Source organism: Haliotis rubra, unplaced genomic scaffold, assembly GCF_003918875.1.
Source record: "Haliotis rubra isolate DU_JTF1 unplaced genomic scaffold, ASM391887v1 Scf891, whole genome shotgun sequence".
Lineage (NCBI taxonomy): Eukaryota > Metazoa > Mollusca > Gastropoda > Lepetellida > Haliotidae > Haliotis > Haliotis rubra.
The window spans coordinates 50,803-78,698 of record NW_025767625.1 but is presented as its reverse complement, the minus strand read 5'-3'; the positions used below and the strand labels follow the sequence as shown (position 1 = coordinate 78,698).

The following is a 27,896-nucleotide window of genomic DNA, read 5'->3' as shown; positions in this document are numbered from 1 at the left end:
GTCTAGACACAATGATTCAGTGAATCTTTGAAACAAGGAACAGAATTGCTTTGACATTCACTTTCACTGATTCATAATCACTAATCGTAATTAATGCAATCATTTATCAATACCTTGTCCAGGTATGTCTTACAGTGGACACACTCAGTCACAACAGTCCAGTTGTTGTGTCCAGCGAGTGGTTAAAACAGTAACCTGTCCTTGTTCAGTACGGGAGACCTATACATCATGTCCATACAGAGGTCCATTAACCGTTACACGATGATTCACCGTGACAACATTTCTCGTTACAAGACGTAACCCAGCCACGAGACATTCACTGACTTAGTGGAGAGGTAATCGGAGCATTAATTGAAATACGTCGGCTAGTCAGCCAGCACCTGCCAAAGATGGCTCGAGATAAACTGCTTCAATTAACGACACCGTAGCCCGATGTTATCTACCGGTAGACAGTTTCCATTTATTTATGACACGTGACAAACGACTTAATGCCAGTTATGTATTTAATTTTAGATTGTTGATAACGTAATTGCACATGAAACAATGCTATTTGATAACCTGTGGTAGCATTACAATATATCAAAATATCAACTTTCACACGTTTAATTGTGATTATGGTTGTCTGGTATAATCAAATAATTAATTAATCATCATTCAGTGTTTCTGTATCATAACCATTGAAATACAAAACGATACAGAAACAGAGTATCGATTATACACAGAAACAAATTGTTCGACGTAAAGGGCCAAATATATAAAGTCAGTGATGACGCATATTTGCGAACAGGGTAAGCATGTCCTGCGCTACCGGTAGCAATGGAATAGAACAAGAGATGTCTTGTCAAAATTGGTTTCCACTGAATCCCTGAAAGATGAATGCAACTGTTATCTACTATTTAAACCTCATATCTACGCGGGGCGGTGGGGTAGCCTAATGGTTAAAGCGTTGGCTCGTCACGCCGAAGACCCGGGTTCGAATCCCCACATGGGTATAATGTGTGAAGCTCATTTCTGGTGTCCCCCGCCGTGATGTTGCTGTGATATTGCTAAAAGCGGCGTAAACCAAACTCAGTCAGTCAGTCATATCTACGCTCTGATCTGACGTAAAGCGCGTGCATTCCATGTCTCGGATGAAGATCTGATAACTTTGCAAACATACTGACTGTACAAATAATCTTCGTTTACGACATTAATTGTGGATGGAATCGAATGATCATACAATTTGTAAACGGGTGAGTAAAAGAACAGTCTAAATAAATATTTCATCTTGAGTGCACAATACACATACATACATGCACGCACGCACACACACACCATGGATGAAACATTCGGAACTTATCAGTGTTTATCCACCTTGCAGAATGATGATGATGATGATGATGATGATGATGATGAAGTCTTCTATACTTCTGAAGTTGAATAACCTACTGATCATATAATATACTCGATTAGAAATCACGGGGAATGGTTATTTGAAGACTAACGCTTAGTAACCGAAAACATAATCCTGAGAGACACGAGAGGTTTTGGTGTACGTATGTGAGGCATGTTCTAAACGTGTAGTGTTTTTCAACTGTCCTATGTATAAGTACAGAAATATTCTAATTGAAAGATGTGCTAAGTTTGCTAACAGTTTTAGCAACGGCCACTGATGTTGAAAAAAACAGTCTCGTTTGTTACCCTGAAAGACGTATATGCATTTAGTGATGCCAAGTCATTCCATCTTGTCTATAGCAAAGACATTTCGTGAGAAAGCTCTTTATTGGCGACCGTACTTATATTGTTTCTAACAATTTTCAGCCTGTAGATATCGGTAAGAATTGGTCCTAAACAAACCCATCCTTAAAAGAGAAGGGACGGTGGGAAAGCCTAGAGGTTCGCTCGTCACGCCGAAGACCCGGGTTCGATTCCCTACAAGGGTACAATGCGTGAAGCCCATTTCTGGTGTCCCCCACTGTGATATTGCTGGAATATTGCTAAAAGCGTCGAAAAACTAAACTGATGGGGTCGATGGTCATGATTGCTTACTTGGCCGACATCGTCATCGTACCTCAGTCGTGTAGATGGTCATGATGTCAGTCACTGCATCGTCTGGCCCAGGCTCGATTATTTACAGACCGCAGCCATCATTACTCTGAATATAGCTTAATGCGGCAGGAGACAACATACATAAACGTACCGGCCTTCGTTAAATATCCGTTGGTTCTTGTTATTACTTTGAGTGAGTGAAATCTGAACTGTCAAGGATGGCGTATGTCCTGTAACACCTGGGTACGACAGAGGTTGCCTTTCTCCGAACCTTCTCATAAAGTTTCCCCTTTACAATCCAAAAATTCAAATAAAGGTTTTGTTTAATATATCCGCATAACAAAAACTTTTCACTTTGAGTGAATCTCATCACTAATTAAGAATTCCAAAAGTCGAAAATGTGAGAAAAACAATGGAGTTTTGCCATCTGTTTGAACATGTCTGATAATTTCCATGCCAACATTCCGCTTGATAGCAAAGGATCATATAATTAGATGTTTGTTATAAATGAAAGAATATAATTAACTTGTTCGGCCACATACGATGCAAAAGCAAGTAACATAATAGTACCAAAACGTTCCTGTTCTGTTTGGAGGAACTGACAAGTACACATTATCAATATTTTAACACAAGTGTAACATAATTTACTTTTCGCTGTACTTGTAGGCAAAACTGAAAGTGTATTTCCTTTTTATTATATAAACTGGACATAATCTTAAACAAATCTGCACTCAACTCTCTGGCGTGATCAACTCACCGCCAAGATCCATGAACTGCGGTTAACCTGTGGGTGATATTTAAAATCGTGATCAAGGGGGCATAACTCTAGTACATATCGATTTCACTTCTGCAATCATGACTCATTCCGATGACGCATGTTGTTCTAATGTATGAAATTACTAAGTGCGTTCAAACATAACAACAAAAAATAATAAATACAATTAAACATAACCTACACACGCACTGAGCTACATCTAAAATTTCTGTTATATAAAAGACGCAAAATAATGAAAATATAACGAAGCGCCGTAAAATATATTTATCTCGGCTCGACGTGCAAACGTTGATGATTTACATTCAGTTGATGTTTCGCAATAACTTCCGAAGCAGGCGTAAATTTTAATGGCAACAGTTACTATCCGTGTCCAAAATGAAAACAGTAGGGAAAAAACATTATCGTGTAAAGATATTAAATCAAAGTGTTGATGCCAAACACATTTTCAGACAAGTACGTTTTGGTGATATACTGTGTGTAAAATTACGAAAAGCACGCCTGACTGACCAGTTCCTTAATCTGATGTTACCCGGGTTACCAGAGTTTTAGGGTATTGTCCACTGATGTAACATATGCATGTGCATTTCACAAATATGACTAGTAGAATGCATATATAATCGGAAGCATGTATAGATGTCGCGCTCTGGCCAACAATGATAAGAACAGACGCTTATCTACATTATAATATGACATGTATTGTGAAAACAGGTTTATCAAACTAGGTGAGTGAGTTTAGTTTTACGCCGCTTTTAGAAATATTCCAGCAATATCACGGCTGCGGACACCTGAAATGGGCTTCACACATAGTACCCATGTGGGGATCGAACCCGGGTCTTCGGTGTGACAAGCGAACGCTTTAACATCTAGGCTACCCCACCGCCCTCTCAAAATCAGAAATTGTCTCATTCGCATGTTATTTTATAGAAGTCAGGTCCAGCAAATTGTGTTTTTTGACAAGATATGACAAAAGGTCCACGTTATTAATATAAGGCCTGTGGCCTTCATCTTTCTTAATTTGCTGACTTGGCTGAGGCATGTTGTCGTGTCTTAATGGGAGTTGAACGATGCTCATGATATCAATCACTGGATTGTCTGGTCCATACTCGATTATTTGCAGACCGCAGTCATATAGCTGGAATATTGCTGAATGTGGCGTTAAACCGCACTAAAAACATTTATAATTTGCATGTGAGAATTCCTTTCGTAGAGATGAAAAAAGAATATACCATCTAATTAACAACTTGACATCCTTAAATTCCAACGACTGAGTACAATTTGACAACGCTAAGATAATCTGCGACTGGTTAATATTGGTTAAATAACCTGCTTCGTTGAAAATGAAATCCAGTGATCGCAATATGTGTAGCCAGAGGGCTTAATGCACGAACTCAAATGGAAAGAAATAAGTCTGTGTGATATCATAGTACAAAATGATAACTAAATGTATAAAATCATAACGTTGAGGAACAAATATCAATATTCTTGACAACTAATTAGCGTTCATGTGAAACCACACCGGTTTCATCACATTCCAATATGACGACCCTATAGTAAAGGGACATAACTCTAGTTTCACATAGTCTCCACCAGGAGCGCGTAAAAAGCGGAAGTACAGATTAAATGCAACCGGAAGTTCAAATTTTACCGCGACCGGCGGCTAATGCCTACGAAATTTTCTTGGAAACCTGCCACAAGTGTTTAAAAACTTCATAATTTCACAGAAAAATGCCTCGTCGAACGGTAAACACCCACATCACTATCTTTATCTCATACATAATCTGTCAGATCGTCATGAAACACGACAGATCGCCATTACGCGCCATCAGCAAATATTTCTGATCAATGAAATGGCGACTAGGGATTTTAAACGGCGAAGAAAATCGTAGAAACAAGTTCCTGCTTGGTGGCGAAAAGCTGTAAAGCAATTTCTGAAATTCTAAGGCATCCTGTAGTATGTTGCCTGCACGTGAATCCGTATTTCTAATGTCGATAGCTTGTTGTGACCCATTAATAGAGGTTGAGTGTGAGTAATCATGATCCATTTCAAATCACAACAAACAGTTGTAAACAACGATTTGTTCAGGACTAGTGTTGTTTTAACCTCTACTGACCAGTCTGTTCTGTCAATTGACATGTTATATATTTAGATATGGGCTCCGTTGCCTGAAATATGGACTGATAGTTTGTCTATGGTGAATTAAAATCCTTGGTGTCAGCTTGATGAATAACAGACTTAAGTGATAGAATAGCCAGTATGTTTAGTGGTAGAGGAGTGCCTATATAGACTTGTAGTCTGTATTCCACTGATTTGTTTGTTTTAATGGTCAAACTGTAGCATTGTCTTTGTGCATTTTGTGTACCTACTACTTGTACCTATATTGTTACCATGGTAACACAGTATTAAGGTTTAGTAGTAAATGTATATGTTTATGATATTCAAACAATCAGTGGCGACAAGTAGTTGAAACACTTCCTGCTCATTTAGTTAAGTCAAATATTTCAGCATTCGAGGCATAACTTTTCATTCTGATTAACTACACATTTTCACGAATCACATTATGTACAAAATATGTATTTATGTTGTGTTGATTGCAAGAGAGTAAAAGTGTAAACATAAAATATTATGGTGGTACTCTGTCAGGAACAGTTATTTTGAAATAAGTGTCTTTTGTTGTCCAAAACCAATGCTTAGCAGCATTCGAATTAAGCCAAAAGATGTTAAATGTTGGTACTTGTTGACTGAAGTGCTATCAAAGACTGATCAGCTGGTGATCAGTATGCTGTGTTTATCTGCAATATACATGTTAAACTACGGGATGGTATCTCAGTGGGCTAGCATGCTAAAACCAGCAAGTCCAGACTAATACAAACATCACACTTTGCTATATTAGTGCAGTAACCGTGAGCGAGCTTGATGTGAAACACATTTCACCTGACCTATATCAGAAGACACCCAGGACCTGTTAATGTACGTTTCAAATGCTGTTCAATTTCAAGTTTTCCATTATATATGTCACTCACTGAATAACTGACGCTCTGATCAATCAACAGGTCTTCATTCACTTGAAATACAATAATCGAAAAGAATATTCCCCTGTTTAATATTTTCTTAGAGATGGTTTAAGGTTGTATTTTAACAATGCAAGTATGGCCTTTTTTCTTTATATTCTAATATTGGAATTTGTATTGTCATTTCCTCAGACCCTGGGTCTCTGAGCTGGTCACGGTAAAGTGCTGTGAAATGTCAATATTTTGTGATTTATGAGATTACCGGTAACTGATTCCTTATCCTGGTTTGAACATCATAATGAAGTCAAACACCATTGTGTCCAAGTTAAAGGCACACACAATACTTCTAGTAACCGGAGGTTTGGAACATCCACAAAATGTTGTTTAAATAAATAGTGAATATGCAGGGACCAAGCTTTTATTGCGAGACAAAAGTTTGACACATCAGAGTTTGACACTACAGTGTTTCACTGAAGATGCTCTGTATAAACATTTAGTATATGGGGGCGGTGGGGTAGCCTAGTGGTTAAAGAGTTCTCTAGTCACGTCGAAGGCCCGGGTTCGATTCCCCTCATGGATACAATGTGTGAAGTCCATTTCTGGTGTCCCCCGCCGTGAAATTGCTGGAATATTGCTAAAAGCGGCATAAAACTACACTAACTCACATTTAGTGTGTCATGTCATCCGGTGTGTGTTTCAGGTTTGTTTAGTATTCTCATGCAGGCATTCCTTTTATGGAGGCTGCAGTGTATAGATGGGTGTATGGCTGCTGTTTTTGTGTTGTCAGTGGATTGTTTTCTGATTGTTTCAATAGTAAGGGAGCAAGTAGGATGCACAGACCAGTTTCAGAATGATTTGAATACTTCAAATCTGGGTAACAGATATATGTAGTTATCCAGACATGTTTAGAGACCAATCTTCTTTACTGTATCCAAAGCATAAGTCAGTTAAAGCTAGAAGTTACACCAAATGTTATGTTTTGTAGAAGTGACTTGATTTCACTGATATCAGGACCTATAAAGATGAAAATGTTTTGATCCTTAGTGTTAATTTGGGGCGGTGGGGTAGCCTAGTGGTTAAAGCGTTGACTCGTCACGCCGAAGACCCGGGTTCGAATCCCCACATGGGTACAATGTGTGAAGCCCATTTCTGGTGTCCCCGCCGTGATGTTGCTGGAATATTGCTAAAAGCGGCGAAAACTCAGTCAGTCAGTAGTGTTAATTTATTACATTGAATGCAGTGTTGAAATACTTCTGAGAAACAAAATAAGAACTTAGTCCAATTTTACAAACAAATATGGCAGGTTTTCCCAAATTGCCTTCTGACATCTCTTAAATTGGTATCCATAGATAGATCATTCCAACATCCTGTAAACATGGCAGTGTTGCTGCACTCAGGGAACTTACAAATTCAGTGATTTCTTTCAGCTGTACTAGTACCATCCCTCGCTTTGTGTGTGGCCCAGAATGGATTATTCACAGCCCTACATTCCTTGAATAGGGACATTGTGGTAGCCTAGTGGTTAAGGCCTTCACTTGTTATATAACAGGTGTCAGGTTTCATGTCCCACATAGTTACAATCAGTGAAGCCCATATCTGGTGTTCCCAGTGTGGTATTGCTGGAATATTGGTAAAAGTGGCATAAAGTTATACTGCAGCATTAAACCCACAGACTGACTTGTTATCTTGTTTCAGCGGTCACACGTTGAGTCGGTGTCGGAGGAGAGTGACATGTCAGCAGGGACCCAGGACGACAGTGATGATGACCTCATGCCAGTCCGCGTCACGCGGCGATCTACAGGTGAGATCCACTACGTCTTCACATCTCCAATATTTAGGGGAACTTTGTTGCAAATGTTTGTATTTCTGAGAATTTACAAGTCTTCACATTGAAAACTATTATGATTTATTGATTGGAAACAAACATCATTTCTCAAATTAAAAAGTAGCACAATTTTTCAGATTAAAAACTTGGGTGATTTCACAATCCTTCTGTAGTCCTTATGTTAAATCATGATAAAATGTCACCAAAATTCTGAATAACTGAATGTATATATCTTGCATCCTTATCAGTTGCAGTGTTCGGATATGAAGTTAAGGTCCCTTGTTAAACAGTTAAAGATTTACAATGTCCACAGATTCCCTTCAATAACAGCAAATGTTCATAACCCAGCCCCCCATGACTTTGAACACTATGTATGTGTATTTATGACCTCTGATGAAGGGTTCTGTTTTTCCAGATATTGTTTTAATGTTCAGTATTTCTGTAAGTAGAGCCTGGTGTTGCAGTTGTCCAGCGGCCAGCCTTCAAGAGGAAACGAGAGCCGCGGGTGTCTGGGTCCGAGTCAGAACCTGACCAGTCCGGAAAAGGCCCCCCAGAGAAGAGGAGTCGAGGAAAGCATCCGCGAGTTCTCACAGACCACAGTCACACAAACAATAAGAAAGACTGCGATATACCATCTGACTTCCCTCTGTGGGCAGTGACTGAGAAACGAGCAACACCTCAAACAAACTATGACGAGACGTCGTCACGGTGTCCCTTGCCTGGCTGTGATTCCAAAGGTTGTTATGATATGATACACTACCATATTTTACGGGGTTGAAACAGGTCCCCAGTACTGTAATGCTTGTTTGAAGCAGTGACGAGAATTACAATTTAAAGCTTATAGCTGTGCCAGTTTTGATAAGCAATAAGTAGACATACAGATACATGAAATAAATTTATGAAATAGTACTTGCTAGTCTGCTAGTCATCAACATTTTTACCATTTTAAGCTGCCAGTCTTTGTAATTGTTTTTGTGTTCTGTCCTTTCCTGACTCAATATTTGGTTATTTGAAAGCGCTCAGCTGCTAACAGTAAAGAATGTGTTTAATAAATCCAGCGTTGCACTATATCAAAGTTTATGCACTGAAGATCGGAATGATCTGTGAACAAGATGGGGTTAAGACATTGAACACTTGGGTGTACTTTCACAATAGATATATGCTTAGTGTGGATTTAGGATTGTATTTTGCTCAGAGATCTGAAAAATCGGGGTGAGAGAATCTTCTGATGCCTGTTTCACATGAGGAAGGAATTAGATTCCTGGATGTGTATATGTTTCAGGTCATCTGAGTGGTCGTAATGCAACCCACCGGACACTGACCGCTTGCCCCTTGTATCACAATACTACAGCTGAGGAATGCAAGGTATGGTCAGTGACTGCACCAACACATGCACCATGCATACCTACTCACATGCCTAATTACTGACCCACCATCTCGCATACCAACATACTCACTTACATACTAACATGTCCGTTCACATATCTGAACTGTTGCTGGATAAACCAGACCCTACACAAACACAGACGTGTCTACCTGCTCACAGACACACATGCCCTCGATACACATTCTCACTTATGTATTAAATCACATACCCAGTTTACTTTCTTACATGCCATGTCACATACCCATGTAATCGCTTACGTACCCACTTACATGTCCATTCACAGACTGCTCACTCGACCACCAACTGCACAAACACAGAGACATCCCTACAAGGATATATAGATGAACAAAGCCTCTTACTCCTTGGTAAACTCTGTAATGCCAACACAAGATACAGCTTTAAACAAATGTTTTATCCCACCTTGGCCAATACCACTGTAAAGAATCACTGATATACAAGATTAAGTTTGATATGAAATCACCTGTTTTAACCTGTTACGGCTTGTTTCCAAATACAATCTGCTTAGTGAAATCCGTAACTACATTTGTGATTCTAAGTTTATGAAGAAAAATGCTTGGTCGCAACTAGTCAAAGATAAGGTAACTACATATGATCAAATGCGGTTGGTAAATGTACTACAAACAAGGTTGTCTCTCTCCAGATATCTAACAATAAGATCAGGATGAGAACATAGACTATGGATACTCGCTTTAGAACGACCTCAGAACTTCACTGACATTGCGAGAATTATAAGGCTTGGTGCAACTCCAATAGAATCAAAGGAATGTCTATGCAGAACAGTTGCTCATGACATTATGAAACATGTTTTTATGTCATGCCAGTATAAATTAGTGAAAGGAATTCTCCATTTGAAAGAATCTGTGATATTGTTGACATAGACATTTTTGTTAAAATGTGGATGGAAGACGATGATGTATTCCTGTCATTCCTCCTCGGAGGTATACCTGACCACTGTAAAGATGTACTGGATTATAATGTTTGGTCAGAACTGATGGTAATGATTAGTCTCTCTGTTCGCAGTTGGGAGAGCATACTCCGGCAATGTTCATAAATACCTCCAGTTCTTTCACAATTGAATATTACTGTATAATATAAGTACTAATCGTTAGAACCTTTACTGTACTGTTGTTTATCATACAAATGTAATCTTCATGTTATGGAGAAAATAAAGAATATCTATCTATATATCATAGAGACACATCTTACCTGCTGACAAACCCACATACTCACTTATGTACCCACCCAAATACCACCTTACATGTCTTCTCATGTAACTCTGCATTGTCCACATTTCCCCACTCTTACCATGTACACACTCAAGTGCTTACCCATATACCTACATGTGACTCACCTGCAGTTGTACATAACATGACTGATTTATTGCTGATGTGACTGGAATATTAACTTGTTAATTATGATGTTCACTGGCTTAAGGCACCACAACTCACTGTGGACTGACTGACAGGATCTACAGCTTCAAAACTCAAGTTCATCTTTTTCTGTCATTACAAACTGTACTCATGGGTGTCCTCCCACTTTGAAACTAAGGCTCAATTCTGTCTCAAACCCCTCTCATTCCCGCTCAGTAAACAGAGCTTAGTTTCTTTGGTTGTCATGGCAATGTCCTCAATTGCTAGGTCATGGTTGATCATTTTCAGTTCTCATCTGAAATTAATTTAAGATTTTGTAACCTTACATGGCAATGTCTGTGCTCTTCAACAGCGGCGATATGATGACCGACAAAAGAGTTCCGAAGAAAGGAAGAAAATAGTTGCTGTATTAAACGACAGACGAGATTTGAGGAGACAGGTAGCCTGATATATTGATTTATAATAAGATTAGTTCTTCTCATTGTTTTGACAAAATTACATGTGTAGGCTTGCGATGGGTCGGCTTCATGCCAAATATGAACTATGTTGATCCATTAAGTGTTAAATTGAATTTTCTGTCTTCACATTGTAAATGTTATTGATGACAGTCACAATAAATGAACATTACCATTAGTGTTGGGAATTGGTTAAAATCACATAATTGATGATTGGTTCATTACAACTGATCAATCATCGAAAATAATTGGATAGCGTTATTTATAAAAATGTCCTGTTATGTTTGTTAATGCACAAAAACTTTTTTGATGTTTTTGCAAATTTGCACAAAATGCATTTGCAAATTCCTCATCTTTAATGGATTACTAGTATGTTACGAACATAAATTTCCTTGAGTCTTTTAAGATAAATTCAATCATGACTTGGAACAAGCTTGTAGTGCTTATGAAATGTAAATTTAATGACACAGACAAAACTAACCTTGTGCAAAATATTGTTAATGCAAACAAGTGTTCCAAAATTGTTTGTGTTCGACTATGCGAAAACACAATAGATTGCTTGGTCGTTTAGTCACTGCGACCAATCTTTGATTATTTCAATTAATCGGACCACCAGTAATTACCATGGCAGTGATTTATGAATGTAGTATAAGTCTTCATAAATCTTTAAACTTATCCTATCTCTGTCTTTCTTGCTTCGACAGCTAAGTGGAAACGAGCTGTAATAAAGTTTTTGGCCTCTCTTGTACCATTCACCCAAATTCTCCCCTCTGCTCCCACTGATGGACAATCCCAGCCTCTGTGGAGCAAGCAACATGCCCCCTGAGTGGTCACGTGACTCCTCTGTATGATCATTCAATTTCTTGTCACACAGCTGTGCTGACGTGCTGTAAACTAGAGATCAACTTATATCCCATTATGGGGAAAGAAGATTCTTCATCTAGAAAAGGAAGTATTGCACCGTATGCAGGAAGATTTTCTCTTCTGCGGATATTCATTCACACGTCTTGCATTGACTGTATTGGATTGTGCAGCTGGGATAAATGTTGTACTTCATGCAAGACCCTCTCTGATGATGCCTTTGCAGCTTTGGTGTACGATCCTGTTCACTCCATATTGCCTGTCTCCTGGGATCCGTCGCAAGATATTTCAAGCGTTCTCATCTGTCTGGAAGCAGATGCAACAGTCTTCATTTTGCCCAGCTCATCAGTTCAAACCTACTGTACTTCAGCTGTCTCCCCAGGTTTATCCTACAACTTTGGCTCCTATTCATCACTCCGCCTTTCCTTCACCGTCTCATTTGGCGGATCTGTCCACACCTGACGGTAGTGTGGATTTTGTTGATTTGTCTCATATCCTCGCATGGATTGTTGATCATCTAAAATTACCCAGGAGCAAGTTGGCTAATGATTTACTCCACTCACTTGCCATGAGGGATAGTGACTTGGCATCCATTACCCTGCCCCCACGGATGTGTATCACTCAGCTGGCTTCTTATCTCGACGAGGCTTTCAAGAACCTGAAGCGGGTCTGCGATGGCATTGTGTCGCCCAGATTTTCCATCTCGGCAGCACATGTACACATCTTCTTGAAGCTGGTTAACTCCCCAGCTGTAGATGAGGCAATCGATACTCTTTGCATGCAACCATTCCCCCATCTAACTCACATAGATCCTACTATTCGGGCCGAGGTGGAAAGCTCCTCCAAGCCCAACCCAGGATACTCTTTGCATGGAACCATTCCCACATCTAACTCACATGGATCCTACTATTCGACACACTCTCCCGGCGATCAAGCTTATCATGTCGGCTGTTGACACTGTTATGGCCTCCGTAGAACATGCTAATTCCAACGACCACACTTATATGAGAGGTGCCATGACCTTGATAACTGAACATTTTCAGACTTCATTACTCACTTCCTTGGATATATTTAAGCCATCCGCAGGTCAGCCCCCTTCATCACACTGCTTGGGAGGACTGATTTTCGAGTTGACCTTTTCCCCATCCGAGGTTATTTGTTCAACTCTCACATCTAAGAAGTCGCGTCTAAAGTTCACAGAAAGAACCACTTTTAAGTTTCCTTGTAGCTTCTGAATCTACAAAAAATGCAACTTCAAGAATCTCTCAAGCAATCTCTCAATCTCTCGTCTGGCCTCTTATGTGCCTAACAACGCGGATCTTCGGGACTCCATTTGTCGTAGTGGCTCCTTTTGGGCCTGAGGTAGAAAGCCTACCCGATCCTCCTCAGCCAAGCGCTCCTCCAAGCCCAACCCAGGTTGTGGGCCGGGGCGAGCAAGCAGTGACTCTCGGATATTATCTCGGACTCTCTTGTCGGCAGAAGAATGGGTCACTATGCTCTGAACTGGAACATCCTGCAAGACCCGTTTGTGTTGAAGACTTTCACCCTGGGTTATCAGCTCCTGCTCCTTGGTCACCTCCTCTGACGTTCAATCCGGTTTGGTGAACCTATCCGGTGACTCAGATACGTTGTTAGAAAAACAGTCAATAGAACCCCTTGGCTTCTACTCAGTGATCCTTCTTGTCCCCAACGTTCAGTACCTACAGCCGCTCCTTCACTTCTGAATGGTATCAGTCAACCTTCTGAGAACCATTGTGAAGCCGGGAGACTACATGATCAGCCTCAAACGTCAGGACGCCTACCTACATGTACACGGGGCAATCCCCAGCGTGTACCTACAGCTGCTCCCTCACTTCTGAATGGTATCAGTCAACCTTCTGGTGAAGCCGGAGACTACATGATTAGCCTCAAACTTGAGATAGGATCTGCACCTTAAAATTAGGAGATAAAGTTTAAAAATTTGGAAATTTTAACTATATATTGTATATTTATATACTGTCCCTGTCTCACATGATGGATTTCTGCCCGACCTCCCCATTATGCTGATTACAATCCAAGAAAGGAATGATCATACAGAGGAGTCACGTGATCAATCAGGGGCATGCAGCTTGCCTGCTTTAGGCATGCTGCATGCTCCACAGAGGCTTGGATTGTCCATGAGTGGGAGAATAGGGAGAGTTTTGGGTGAATGGTACAAGAGATGCCAAAAACTTTATTACAGCTCGTTTCCACTCAGCTGTCAAAGCAAGAAAGAGAGAGTACACTATGTGAGATAGGATAAGTATATAAATATACAATTTACAGTTAAAATTTCCAAATTTGCATTAATAAGAAATGTTCACATGTGCATAAGTTCTCATTGATTTAGCAGTTGTCTTACTATGGATGAAGGACTGAGATCAGTTTTTGCACAAGGTCCAGACTGCTAAAACCATAGGTTAGATCTGAGAATCGTCCTCAGGGTTCGAAATACCCCATATATTAGTGTGCCATGGTACGGTAAATATTGAAATGGCACGGATAAAAGATGTTCTCGGTGCCTTTTCGACACGCCTAATTTTTTTTTAGAGACATAACTCACATTTAGTCATTTAATCCCCAAAACAATTATTTTTTTCCAAATTGAATAATACCATACACCACTTGGCTAAACTGTATCACATCTAAATTTCCTTTCATCTAAATGGTTGAATAGCCACTTGATGACCTCACATGAGGTTACTATAACAATCTGCTGACCCCACTTGGCTAAACTGTGTGGTAAGCCCATAACGTAAACTCCTGATCCTGCTAACCGCCTCCGTGGTGTAGTGGTTAGAGCGTCCGCCCGGAGAGCGGAAGGTCGCGGGTTCGATCCCCGACCGCGTCATACCAAAAGACGTTAAAATATGGTACTTGTTGGTCCCTGCCTGGCGTTCGGCATTAATAGGTACAACAAGGACTGGTCGGCTCGGAGTCAGTATAATGTGTCTGAGTGGGGTACTCATGCTTCACTGCGGTATGGTATCTCAGTGGGCTAGCACTATAAAACCAGCTTCAGTCTGGGCTAGTACAAGCAGCCGCACATACACATACACACGCATGCACACATCGTCATATGAGCGAAATATTCTCAAACACGATGTAAAACCCAATTTCACCTCACCTCACCTGATCCTGCTTGTAAATTGCAACTGCACAGGGTGGGCATCAGTTTGTTCCTGTGACGATATTTATTCAGAGTTGCTTCCCTTTCCAAACAATGGCCGGCGAGAAGGTTGATAGGTGCAGATCAAGTCAGATATTAAAATCATGGCCATCTCAGTATTGTATCACATAAAACAACAGTAACTGACTTAAGTTTCGGTTGATATAGTGATTTATTGATATTTTGGTGAATATCACCTGTGCAAGGTCGATAAATCATTGGATCAACCAAAGTCATTAGTTGTAGACTATCACCATCAATCTACTTGACTATTATGTGCTGTCAGAAGTACATCTGGTACATTCTGTAGTTTACAGACTTACATTCCTGTCTTAATACTCAGGACTGCATCTTTCCCAGCTATAACAGTCAATTTAGGATCACATGAGGCAGAAATATACATGGTAGATCTACAGCAAACTGTCGTTCAAGAGTGTCTTTTTTGACTAGATTTAATACTCTTGAGAAAGAGGAATTCTGTGCTAAGTTTGTTGGTTGTTTAAATCCCCGCTCAGTAATATTCAATCTGTGTGACTGTGGTCTGTAAATAAGATCTATCCACTGACATCATGAGCATCAAGCTATGTAATTAGGATACAATGGCATTCATCAGCCACACCAGTGGTTCTCAAACCTAATCCTTATGGTTGCCTTTTACAAACCATTGGGTACTGAAGACCTATTCTTACCCAGACCTCCACATGTTCAAAGCTTGTAATAACGGAGATAGTGATATCTTTTCTGAAACAGTGCTTGTCGCATGAGTTGACTAATGGGATTGCTTGATCAGGCTCGCTTACTTGGTTGACACATATCATCGTATTCCAGCTGTGTAGATTGATGCTCATGTTCTTGATCACTGGATTGTCTGGTCCAGGTTTGATTATTTACAAATTGCCGCCATAAAGCTGGAATATTGCTGAATTGCGTAAAAGTAAACTAACTCACTCACTCACTCTGAAACAGCTTTAGTGATGAAGGGGTCCAGGATGTATCTTTACAGACTGAGATATATTGGATAATGAAGGATGGTTTAATAGACAAGTGGCAGTTTCTCTTGGCTGGTGTCTGTATCCGTTGTTCATGTTTTGAATGCAGGTACAAACAGAAGAACAAAAGGCCAAGAGTGATCGAATACGAAGTTTAAGAAAGAAGCATGCAGATTTGTTAGATGAGGAGAAAGACAAACATCGGAAGCATCGAGAGAAGTACAACACAACTCGGCAACCTCTTCTCAATGGACTGGCTTCAGAGTATGATCTTAAGTTATTCAAAGAGGCACAAGCTAAAGCCTGTGAAAAAATGGTGAGTAGTCACAATGAGAGTGTCAGTAACTGAGATACAACACCCACGGTCTCAACTGAGATCTAATCTAATCTGGGTGCTTTGAAAGATGTTGAGATCTAAGCCATAAATCCGATAGACTAAGCAGCATGGGTTGCAGAGAGTGGGATAATGGATATGTTCTGCAGCACAGATTTTACTTGTGAATTAAACCTCCCCCTACCCCCACCCCCACCCCATCCCAAAACTGGTATTCAGTCCTGCCTCTTATTCCTTGCAGATCGAAAATTGTACATCTTAACGTTTTTTATTGTATGCTGAAAATTTCTAAAGGTCTGTAAAAGTGTCCCATTACTAGTGTTGGGAATTGGTTGAAATCTCACAATTGATGATTGCTTCATTACCAACGAACAATCATCGAAAAAAAATTGGTTAGCGTCATTTTTCAGATTTTCCTATCCAGGTTGTTATTGCAGATATGTATAACATGATGCAACTTGCTACTTTAAAGTGATGACTGATATATCATGAACATAAACTTCCTGGAGTCTTAGAGAAATATTTTCAGATAGTGAAGTGAAATAAACACGTTTTCAGGCCCTGACAACTTCTAGGATACGTTCCATTATCAAGTATTTCAAAGACTAACACAGTAGTTCCAAAATCGTTTATGTTCGATTATGAGAAAATGTGAACGATTGCTTGGTCGTTTGGCCACTGCGACAATCTTCGATTATTTCAATTAATCAGAACACAATTACCATTACATGAGGGCTCCACTGGGTTATCTGGTCTGCACTTCTACATTGTCTGTCCATATAATTTTTAAACTTATCCTATCTCACGGTATGCACTTCTCTCTCTTGATTCGACACTGAGTGGAATGATGTAAACTTTTTCCCAAGGCCTCTCTTGTCCATCCGCCCAAGCACTCCATGCTACCCTCATTATAAGACAGCTTCCTAGCTCTCATGCAAAGTATGCGGCATGCACCACTAGCTGCCCACCGGACTATCGCCGAATCATCATTCTCTTTCTTGTCGCACATGAGTGTGGATGCGTTTGCTTTGCTCAACGTTTTCAACACTTGTCTACAACATGGAAGACAAAAAAGAGGAAGAAATGTTTGCGGTGCAATACAGTGTTTAAGCGTCCTACTTTGTTTGCTCGTCAGTCACATTCCCCTCCCTCGAATGAAGAGGTTTTTCATGAGAGCGTCGTCAGATTCTTACTTATCTATCACCCCACAGGATGTTCCTACACAGCGGGACCTTCGAACTACGCTCTCTGTCTCTCGTTCACCGGACCAATTATCTCGGCAACCTGGCTTATCTGTTTCGGACAAGAATCAGCTGATCTCTACACCGGACTGCGCAGAGCGCAGAAGCTGTTCTAGCTCTCGTCGTTCATCCAGAAGTGAGAGGAACCAGTCTACCTCGCCTCAACGCCTGTCAGTGGTTACTTTGCTGTCTCCTTCCCATTCGGCGAAAAGAAGTGGTTTCTTGTGTCCAGCTACCTTGATCTGCTTCGCCGAAGCCTGCCAGATCGAATCAAAGTTCGACGAAACACGCTTCGCCTGTCCGCTCCCCTCCATCTTGACTTTCGCCGGACTGTCCACCTTCCCCAGAATTAGACCGGCTCTCTACGGAACAGCTTTCGCCGAACTGCTTTGGCATTCTCCGGATCGATCGTCTTCTAAACAGACTTCACCTAATCGAACTTCGTCGGATCAACATTCGCCGAAATGGAAGACTTCACTGAAACGGCATGTGATGAACCGACTTTCGCCCATACAGTTTTCTTCCAAGCGGTATTCAAAGGAACACCCTTCTCCGGATCATCTGTGTACTTCCCGGATTTTTGTCACTGTTGCATTGTGGGTACCATTTGCAAATGGCGGACAACCCTTGTTTACGGGAGAATTATTATATTAAGAGTCACTATGAAGTACACCGACAGATCTGTCTAGCAACTACAAGCGGATAACATTCCCAGCCTTTTATTGCCAGTGACGATGAACAGTGCCATTCCCGGTAAGAGTGATTATGTTGGGATTCGTCAGCCATCCGAGAGAGACAGTTCACTGAGAGTTACTCGGCTTTCAAAGTTAGCCCCAGCCCTCAGTACAGAGGTCACAGCAGTTCTGCTCACATGGTCCCCAGGCACCTATTTACTGCCTTCATCTGGAAACCTTCAGTGGCATCGCCAGGCTTTTTTACCTTAGTCATTACAGCAACTTTACGAATGTTTTGGTAGATCAATGATCTCCATGCGTCAAATCTACTAACTTTATCACTCCATCTGGCGGACCAATACTTCATTTGGCAAACCAACGTTCCTGAGATCACCGATTTTACGACCTTCATCACTCCGTGCACAGTGTGAACGTGTCTGTAGATTGACTGACAATCTCTATACGCCGACTCTACTACATTCAGCACTCGGTCAGTGCTGCCATGGTAGCTTGACTATTTAAACGTTTCTATCTCAGGACAGATATCCCTACAGCAATGACAAGAGTTGCTAGGTCTCCTTACCTCAGCACTAGCCTTCACTTACAGAGGTCAACTTTAGGCGCTACTTCACCTTCGAAGCTACATAGATTGCATCCAGGCACAACAGGATTCATTCGTACTTCTTCGCCAACTGCAGTTCACCACCATCCTGCTCCGGCAGTTAGGGTAACATCAATCCAGGGACCACACTTCATCGATACATTGTTTAACACCAGTCATGGGATGATGTTCGCCCTTCAAGACAGGTGGATGAAGATCTAGCGATGTGTTGCTCCAGTGCTATCTCAGTGGCAGGAGCTACTAGGCTTTCTGACGTCAGATCAAGCCCTAACATACCGAGTTCAGCCTCGGCCGTTACAGCACTTTTTGTGCCTGTACCTTCAGCCCAACAATCCCAAGGAACTGATTCATCTTCCCGAAACTGTCACGCCGAAGACCCGGGTTCGAATCCCCACATGCGTACAATGTGTGAAGCCCATTTCTGGTGTTCATGCGTAATACAGAAGCTGTTGATCCCCAGCAAGATTCTACTGCTTTTGGTCGAGCACTTCCTGACCAGCGAGAAGTTGGTTTGTTGACCTAAGAAGCCTGGCAGAGCCAAACCCAGTACTGCTTCCCAACTGGGGCAACCTGCTGTTTCACCCTCACCCGGAACTACGCCTCTGGACCCCTCAGAACCTTAATCTACACCTTGGCGCATCTCCACCAATTACTCATAGCCAAGGCTACCCTCGTCAAGTAGCCACAGCTATCAATTAAGTTCATCGTAATTCGACCCGTTCTTTCTACAACGATAGTGGAAAAGGTTTGAAGGCTGTTGTAACATTAGGGAAATCTATCTCCCAATCTGCCTCTACTCAGGTCGTTTCTGCGTTCCTGCAACATCTCCGTGCTACTAGGGAACTCTAGGGTACTACGTTAGCTACCTAACTGGCTGCTATCAACTCGGTTTGGCTACTAACACGGGTTTTGTTCACTTCTACAACTGACCGACCAGTCCAGGAAGTTCAGACTTCCGGCCTGGGAATTGTCCGTTGTCCTTCGTCATGTGATTCTACAGACTACAAACCTTTAGAAGACAGGGACTTCGAGTGAAGTGACATTCTTCTTCCTGGTAGCATGGCTACTGCTGCTCGTATATCTGAGGTTCACACGCTTGTTGTTAATCGCGTGCGGTTCGAGCGGAAGAAGCATGGTAAGTTTTTTTCCTGGGTCTCCACTGGGACTTCATCGTGAAAAACCAACTGCCAGGGCAACCGGACTGGATGTTTACCATTCCCCTGTTGTCCATCTTTGGGCCTGATGACACTGAAGATTTGACACTCTGCCCTGTTAGGGCTCTACACCTTTACATTGCTGCCTCCAAGGCTCGTCGATGGCTACGAAAGCGCCTCTTCATACCCTTGTTGTTCGCTTCCAGAGCTGAGGTTTCCTGAGCCACATTGGCTTTCTGAATGCGTGGCACGATCCTGTGAGCCTCCACTTTGCAGGGTTGCTGCCGCCAATCCTCATGAGGGACAGTTCCACTTGCGCGTTACTGCTTCTTTCTACATACGGAACAAAGTTGAACAGGATCTCAATCATTGTTCTCAAGTTATGGGTTTAAGAACTACTTCACTTGGCTTCCATACCAAGGCATCAGAATACGCGATGCAGAGGTTTTCGATGCAAACGAGGTGTTATGACCTTGAAAATCGTGGCGAAGTGACATCCTTTCTCGCTGAGCTGCGTCCTTCTTCAGAGGTTGCGGCCGAACACCACATCGCTACGGGAGCACCCATCTCCCTGGGAGACGTTGTGCTTAGTAAGCCAAGGAGTTCAAGAGAACTCAGCACAAGCATAGGAGTTGCGCTAGTCGTAACAGGCCTCCCTTGTGCATCGCTATCTACGGTTGTCATCAGTCTGCACAGTTCTTGCTGTTTGCACTGTCAAGACACAGGGTATCTGCGTCCCGCCGTCCGACCGTGGGATAAGTGCATACCATGAGATAGGATCAGTTTAAAAATTTGGACTTTTAATATTAATTGTATATTCATATACTTATCCTATCTCACACAACGGATTCCCGCCCATCCTCCCTGCTATGCAGATTCTCCAAGATGGATATTATCCAGTGGCTCCAAGATTGACAATGATGATTCGGAGATAGTCATGTGGTGTATGCCGCATGCTTTGCATGAGAGCTAGGAAGCTGTCTTATAATGAGGGTAGCATGGAGTGCTTGGGCATATGAACAAGAGAGGTCTAGGGAAAAAAGTTTACATCGTTCCACTCAGTGTCGAATCAAGAGAGACAAGTGCATACCGTGAGATAGGATAAGTATATAAATATACAATTTATATTAAAATTTCCAATATCAGTATCAGTATGATGTTTTGTTGTGTTTTGTACATACTGAAAAGTATATATGATTGTATCATGTACCACTGGGTGGTTTTCTGAGACATTAATGAGTTGATACTTGTCAGCTTCTACCACCACAGGCATGTTTTCTGATTTCATGAGTTTTAGAAGAAAAATGTAACTGATTTTCTTTCTGACATTTTTATGCTCAAAATTGTATAATCTGCTGTCTAATGTCTGTGTTAGTGATCAAAACTACTGTAAACGTACTTATTTTCGCGTGGTGCAATTTTCGCGGAATTGACAGTTTAGACTACATCGATTTCAATTATTCGCGCAATCAGTAATTGCCGGACTGCCAGCTGACAATAGCAGTGAACTTAACCTGTCATTTGTCCCCTATCTGTGCGATATACTAACCCGTTTACTCCCGGAAGAGATGAAAAACACATCAGTCTTATGTTCATTCTGACGATCTGGATTAATTAACTTATACTGTATATGAAGCTTTTGTGATTTCAAACAAGCCGGGTTGTTGTGAATGAGATGATTGAGTGTTAAGTGACTATTCGCTTCATGATGATATAACGTTTGTATCTAAATGAATAAATAAAATACTGCTGTATTATTTCTTTCCGAAGTCGCTTTCATGGTAATCTGTTTTGTATCAAACCATCTGTCATGTGACCAATTTCCATGGCGGCCACAACACACATTGCTGTTTTCCCTAATTGTGATGGGATTTGGCTCATTATTTAATTATGTTTTGGGAAATCCATTACAGCGACAGTTAAGTATGATTGTTTATGCTACTATCAGTCATCATTTTAAGATTCCCAGGATTTCTATCTTCAAACTTGATGTGTTATGGTTTATTCAAGGTGTATAAATTTTTCTTTCTAAAATGTTTTGCTCAAAATGGTAATAATCCTGCTGTCTGATATACTACGTTTACAGTATCAAGAAAAAAGCCCCAAGAAGATGAAGTGTCATCACATGCTGAGCTCCCATTTTGTTCTGTAGCCCTGATTTTATATGCAATTCTGTATTTAGCCAAGAGTAAACTGAATGATTTGTCGTTTCTTCCAGGAGCATGAATTAACGCAGCACTATCAGAGGAGCGAGCAGCAAGAGTACAGAATAAAAAAGTTAGAGATTGGACGGTGGGAACTGACCACGTGGTATTCGTCACCGTATCCAGATGAATATGCCCGCTTACCGAAAATCTACCTTTGTGAATTCTGTCTGAAATATATGAGAACAGCCACCATTCTACGAAGGCATCTGGTAGGTTGTTCTGTATTATTGTATCACTTGTTCAGTCTCTTGTAGAACTGTGATAATCACGATGTGAGCTGTCAGTGTTAGAATGTTTTCGAAAACTGTGCTTGCTGTTAGAGTAATATTTGGATTTGATCTTTTGTCGGTCAATATCATATCGTCGCTGGTGAAGAGAACACACATGCTCGTGTAAGGTTACAAAATTTTATGTAAACTTTAGATGAGAACTGAAAATAATTATTGAAAATTATGGATCTCTGCTTCTTCATTATGAGGAACACAATGTTTTGGAGAATATTCTTACTCCTTCATCCCCACAATTTTTTAAACCAGAATAACCTGATGATTTATTTGTAGTGACCATGAGTTTATTTCTATGTATGTTTCTCTTCAGGCCAAATGTGTCTGGCGTCATCCGCCTGGAGATGAGATCTACAGAAAGGGTTCTATATCAGTGTTTGAAGTAGACGGCAAGAAGAACAAGGTGAGAAACAATCTTAACTGATTCTTATTTACCTCATACTGCTTCTTTAACTGTTTCATCTTTTGTTTTTGCCAAGGATCCCAGTATTTCTCTGTGTGGCGACCTGGAGTTAATCTGCACTACAACATATTTGTTTTAAGAGCTGCCTAGGTCCCCAGTACCCCATATTTGTTGTGATAGCTGACTTAACTTATGTTCAGGTTCACCTGAAATGTAAGGTACAAGTGTCTGCAGGGCCACAGTTGTAGTAAATACTACAATAACACTCCATGGCAATTCTTTTATTTTCATTCCAATTTAGAAATTGTTACCGATATCGGCGTCACGTTTGTGTTGGGAAGACTACATACAATCACATCCCTGTTTGCAGGTGTACTGCCAGAATCTGTGCTTGCTGGCCAAGTTGTTTCTAGATCACAAGACACTCTACTTCGATGTCGAGCCCTTCCTCTTCTATGTGATGACCGAAAATGACCAGGGAGGCTGTCACATAGTCGGCTACTTCTCGAAGGTTGGTACCTCTACGTACAGCCCTAGACGAGCTGCACATTTATGTAAAAGTGCAAAATAAACACTATTACTCAAATAATTTTAAGTTGCTTGCATACAAATAAACATCACAAAATTCCATCATGATATCGACACCCAGTGTATCATTTTCAACTTCAGTACCTTATTGCTTTACAGAATTTTCTAACAATCATCTTGCATCACACACATTCTTTAATCAGTGGACAACAACTCTAGAATCTACTGTTAATTAATTTAGTTAAGTTCCCTAATTGGCCATCTTGTGGTAGAGCTGAAGGTCTTGTATAACAGCACTCATTTTCCACATCAATTACGTACGTCAAATTGTCTGTATTCATAACTTTTTTGTTTTGTTTTGCAGGAGAAGAACTCATTCTTGAATTACAATGTGTCCTGCATTTTGACATTACCTCAGTACATGCGCCAGGGTTACGGCAAGATGTTGATAGACTTCAGTGAGTACCTCCCAGAATCACTTCCATCAGAACCTCTGTCTGTTGGTGTGTAGGTGCAGTGTAGGCTCAGGATATCTAGGGCATCTGCTGAGTTACTTCCCCTAGTTGTGCCAGAATCTGGCTATCATGAATTCGACCCGTGAAGATCCGGGGTAGAATAGGTCTTCAGCAACCCATGCTTGCCATAAAAGGTGACTATGCTTGTCGTAAGAGGCGACTAACGGGATCGGGTGGTCAGTTTCGCTGACTTGGTTGACACATGTCATCGGTTCCCAATTACGCAGATCGATGCTCATGCTGTTGATCACTGGATTGTCTGTTCCAGACTCGATTATTTACAGACCGCCGCCATATAGCTGGGATATTGCTGAGTGCGGCGTAAAACTAAACTCACTCACTCACTCACTATCATGAATTCATCCTGAGGCTCTTTGTTTGTCAGCACAATACCTATGTTTGTGTTAAATGTAGAAATATTTCTCATTAAGTGGCATCAATGATGAACAGGAACTAAAATATCAGTTAGATTCGTTTGGGCAAGATGTTTTGTGACATTTCATTGCAAGTTGTGTATATATATAGCAGAAAAAGAGGGAGAATCGGTGCCTATGGAGCCTGACTTGTATCTTTGCATGGGGTTAACAAAATGTGATCCCTGGAGATGTGACAATCATTGCAGATTAACGTTCAACAATCTCTACTGCCACAATTTCCACATTTTAAGTAGTCCTCGTCCAATCTGTATTTCTCTGCCCCCATTAGGCTACCTACTCAGCAAGGTGGAACAGAAGATCGGGTCACCGGGGCGCCCCCTGTCGGACCTGGGTCTCATCACGTACCGCAGCTACTGGAAGGAGGTCCTCCTGGGTTACCTGCACAAATACAGTGGGAGCGAGATCTGCATTAAAGGTAACACACCTTCTTAAATGCTATCTCAGACACAGATAGTATGATTATATTTATTTGAAGCCATTTTGTGAGACATTCTGACCTATATAGTTGTTGGACCATTTTTGGGAAGTAGTGTTGAAATTACAATAGCTTTATAATCAGTACCATTATCAAGCGGTTACGCTGATCATATGAGTGGTCAGAAACCATCCCATTTTCAACTTTCAGCTTGGAGTTCAGTTCAGTTGCATCTGGAACGAAGTATTTAATGCCCATGTTGACTAATGATTATTTTTTATTACGCAAGCTTAGGATAAACCACTGGCTGACTTCAGGCATATGTGGGTGTGGGTAAAAGCTACCCAAAAACAATCTTGCACTTTTTATTTGTCTTAATAGTCAAGTATCATAAAAACATTCAATTTGTGTTACATATGCATAGGCTACATGTTCTTTAACTGTTAATCACATTCTCACCTCTACTGCCACCTGTGACTTGATAAGTATGTAGGTTGGCATTGTGCTTTGGTATATATTGGTGATATGTCAATGAATCATGATTCTCCTAATTTCTGATGCTGCACCATGTGGCATATTTATAAGAAATCTGTGACACATATGTGACTTGTTATTTTTCCAGATGTGAGCCAGGAAACAGCAATCAATGCTAATGACATTGTCAGCACGTTACAAGCATTGGGAATGCTCAAATACTGGAAGGGAAAACACTTGGTACTCAAACGTCAGGTGAGTCAGATCTTCATCACATCTTCACACCATCTGTAACAGATTTTCAATGACCCATTAAGCATACTGGACAATATTTCCATTGTAATGCGGATATTGGTCTTCAGTAACCCATGCTTGCCAAAAGAGGCGACTACAGGGATTGGGTGGTCAGACTTGTTGACTTGGTTGCACATGTCATTGTATCCCAATTGCGTAGATCGATGCTGATGCTGTTGATCACTAGATTGTGAAACAAACAAATCAAACTGAGATTCAATCCACTCGTATTTTTGTATTTCATTTTGCTTGTCATATTACTGACAGTTGTAAATCGTTTCTTTTCCCAGGATCTGATTGATGATTATTTGGAAAAGAAAGCGAAACGTCCACCTGACCACAAGGCCATTGATTCAGGATGTCTTAAATGGACACCCCCATCAAAACGCACAAATACAGCTTTATGATCATCCCCCATGTCGAGTTTCATGGATACCTCCGGTTCTAGTGGGCACCAGGAGTGTAAGGGTCCACATGTACCATCAACTCTCTGTGTCCTCAAAACTTGGTGTGAAGTAGAGATTTTTGAGTCTGTAACATTTGGAGGGAGGGATGGAAATAAATGTGAACACTCCGTGTCATGTTAGAAACTCAAGGGATCAGACCCAAATGTGTGGAAAACCGGCATCTGTAGAGGCTGACTGTACACTGTCCAGGGCAAGTGTTCTGGTGTCAGAATGGTGAACAAAACATTGAGGAAGTACTTGCCTGATATTCATCTCCCAGGAACATGTCGTGGATCTTGAAACTGTTATGTATTGATGTCACTGAGGACTACCTTCTACCCCTTCACTGTGTGAGAGATACTAGTTAAACAGCAGAATCCTGTACCCCTGGTGTCATGTGATGTTCGCAAGAACTTACCTTTCATACTATGAATAGAAGGTATTTGTATCTTGCATAAGAAACCATGATGATTGTGAGGTATTTCTGGTTTGTAAGAGCAATCTCATGCCACTTTGGTATACAAGGCAGATCAGTCTTGCAAGAACCAACCTAGAACTGAGGTATGAGGTGTGTCCTGTTGTGAGAGCAAGCCCATACCACAAGGTTTGGTATCCTGGGAATGCAAGCACCAGCCTGGAATGCAATAAGTAATGTAAGGTATTGGTGGTTGCCCAGAACACTTCACAGACTTATGCGAAAAATCCTGGAACTCAGTAAGTGGTATGAAGTATTTCAGCTTATGAAGACCAATCAAAAACTCGTTTGAGGAACTAGGAAGGCAGGAATGGTAAGACTCGCCTGTTACGCTCTTATAAGATACGTCTAGCTTTCAAAGACAAAGCTTTGTCCATTGTGTGGTAGGAGTTGTGCTTGTCATGTGAGGCACTCCCCTGTGTGGTGCAGGAGATGGTTAGTGAGAATGATTCTGTAACCCTGGAAGAGAGAACTGTTTCTGTGATTCTGTTTTCACAAAGTAACCTACATGGGACCAGACAGTTGTGTTGAAGGTACAGAAGATTGTCAGGTTGGACAGGGAGTGATCTACCCACAAGGAACAAGACAAGTAAAGATGGTTACGTACTGTTGTCAAGGTGTTCTGAAGGAAAATTTGACCATAAAAGGCAAGCAGAACATTAGCTGGTTGATGAACGTTTGACCTGCTCAGTTGGAACTAGACTACAATGGAGTGTAGCTGGCTGTAACATTGGGATCAAAGCATTCTGTAGGTTGTTGGTTGGTAACCCACAGACACATGGTACACAGTGTAATTTAAAAAAGAAAATTCAAACTATTGAATGAAATTTAGAGATCTGAAAAACATGTCCAACAGAAGGAAATGGTATCTGAATCTGATGTAATCAAATATTTGTGTCACAGCTGTGCAGACTCCAAACTCATATGGTTTGCAATACTTTTTTATTAAAGGTGTACAGAAATGTTTCCTCACAATCTGCACATTACAATGGAATTGATTTTCATATACATGTACCTTCTTCAGGCAGTTATGAAACTAAGGGGGTAAACAGGTCACGATGTTAATAAGTTACCAAGCTGCCCATCAGAATTATCATTCCTGTTGGAATTAAGAATTATGACAGCTTTTCTTTTTAAAGTTAACAGGCCTTCCAAAGACATTAATGTATTTCTCACCTGCATGCACTTCACAGTGAGCTGAAGAGAAGAGAAATTTCAATTAAAGTTAGAAGAAACTACTTTTGGTACAATCTTAACTTGATCAAGAATAATGATCCTTTCCTAAAGTGTGCATTCCTTTTAGATAGTTTCTTTGCTGAATAAGAAAATATTTTGTCATGAGGTCCTAAACTTTGAAGGTGAGACCTTCATCCTTTAAAGTGAGATATTTGTCCTTGAAAGCGAGATCTTCATTGGATCGTGAGTTCAGCTTTAAGGTGAGGTCTACATCTTTGAAGCTTTTATCTGAGCTTTAAGGTGAGATGTA

At 40.9% G+C, this 27,896-nt stretch overlaps 2 protein-coding genes across 3 annotated transcripts in view; one reads left to right on the top strand and one right to left on the bottom strand.

Moving 5' to 3' along the window:
• The window catches only part of LOC124263636 (M-phase inducer phosphatase-like), a 36,050-nt gene extending 34,005 nt beyond the window's left edge, over positions 1 to 2,045 (bottom strand). The window contains exon 1 of the mRNA XM_046698285.1: positions 2,029 to 2,045. Coding sequence (XP_046554241.1) covers positions 2,029 to 2,045 — 17 coding nt within the window. The remainder of the gene's footprint in view (positions 1 to 2,028) is intronic.
• Positions 2,046 to 4,413: 2,368 nt separating this feature from the next.
• On the top strand, positions 4,414 to 26,447 carry LOC124263641 (histone acetyltransferase KAT7-like). Of its 2 annotated transcripts, none has more exons than XM_046698291.1 (13): positions 4,414 to 4,543; positions 7,508 to 7,613; positions 8,102 to 8,374; positions 8,920 to 9,002; positions 10,768 to 10,854; positions 16,017 to 16,223; positions 22,151 to 22,348; positions 22,737 to 22,826; positions 23,197 to 23,337; positions 23,719 to 23,812; positions 24,575 to 24,721; positions 25,344 to 25,450; positions 25,780 to 26,447. In XM_046698291.1, the coding sequence occupies exons 1-13, from the start codon at positions 4,529 to 4,531 to the stop codon at positions 25,894 to 25,896; spliced, it is 1,665 nt and encodes a 554-aa protein (XP_046554247.1). In that variant the 5' UTR covers positions 4,414 to 4,528; the 3' UTR covers positions 25,897 to 26,447. The 2 variants fall into 2 exon arrangements, with proteins under 2 accessions (XP_046554247.1, XP_046554246.1); XM_046698290.1 differs by having other exon boundaries at positions 8,087 to 8,374.
• The last annotated feature ends 1,449 nt before the right edge of the window (positions 26,448 to 27,896 follow it).

Bases quoted from the DNA above. Each gene is read 5' to 3' on its own strand.
- LOC124263641 (XM_046698290.1), top strand. The intron at 16,224-22,150 runs GTGAGTAGTCAC...CGTTTCTTCCAG, and splicing joins CTAAAGCCTGTGAAAAAATG to GAGCATGAATTAACGCAGCA. The intron at 25,451-25,779 runs GTGAGTCAGATC...TTCTTTTCCCAG, and splicing joins ACTTGGTACTCAAACGTCAG to GATCTGATTGATGATTATTT.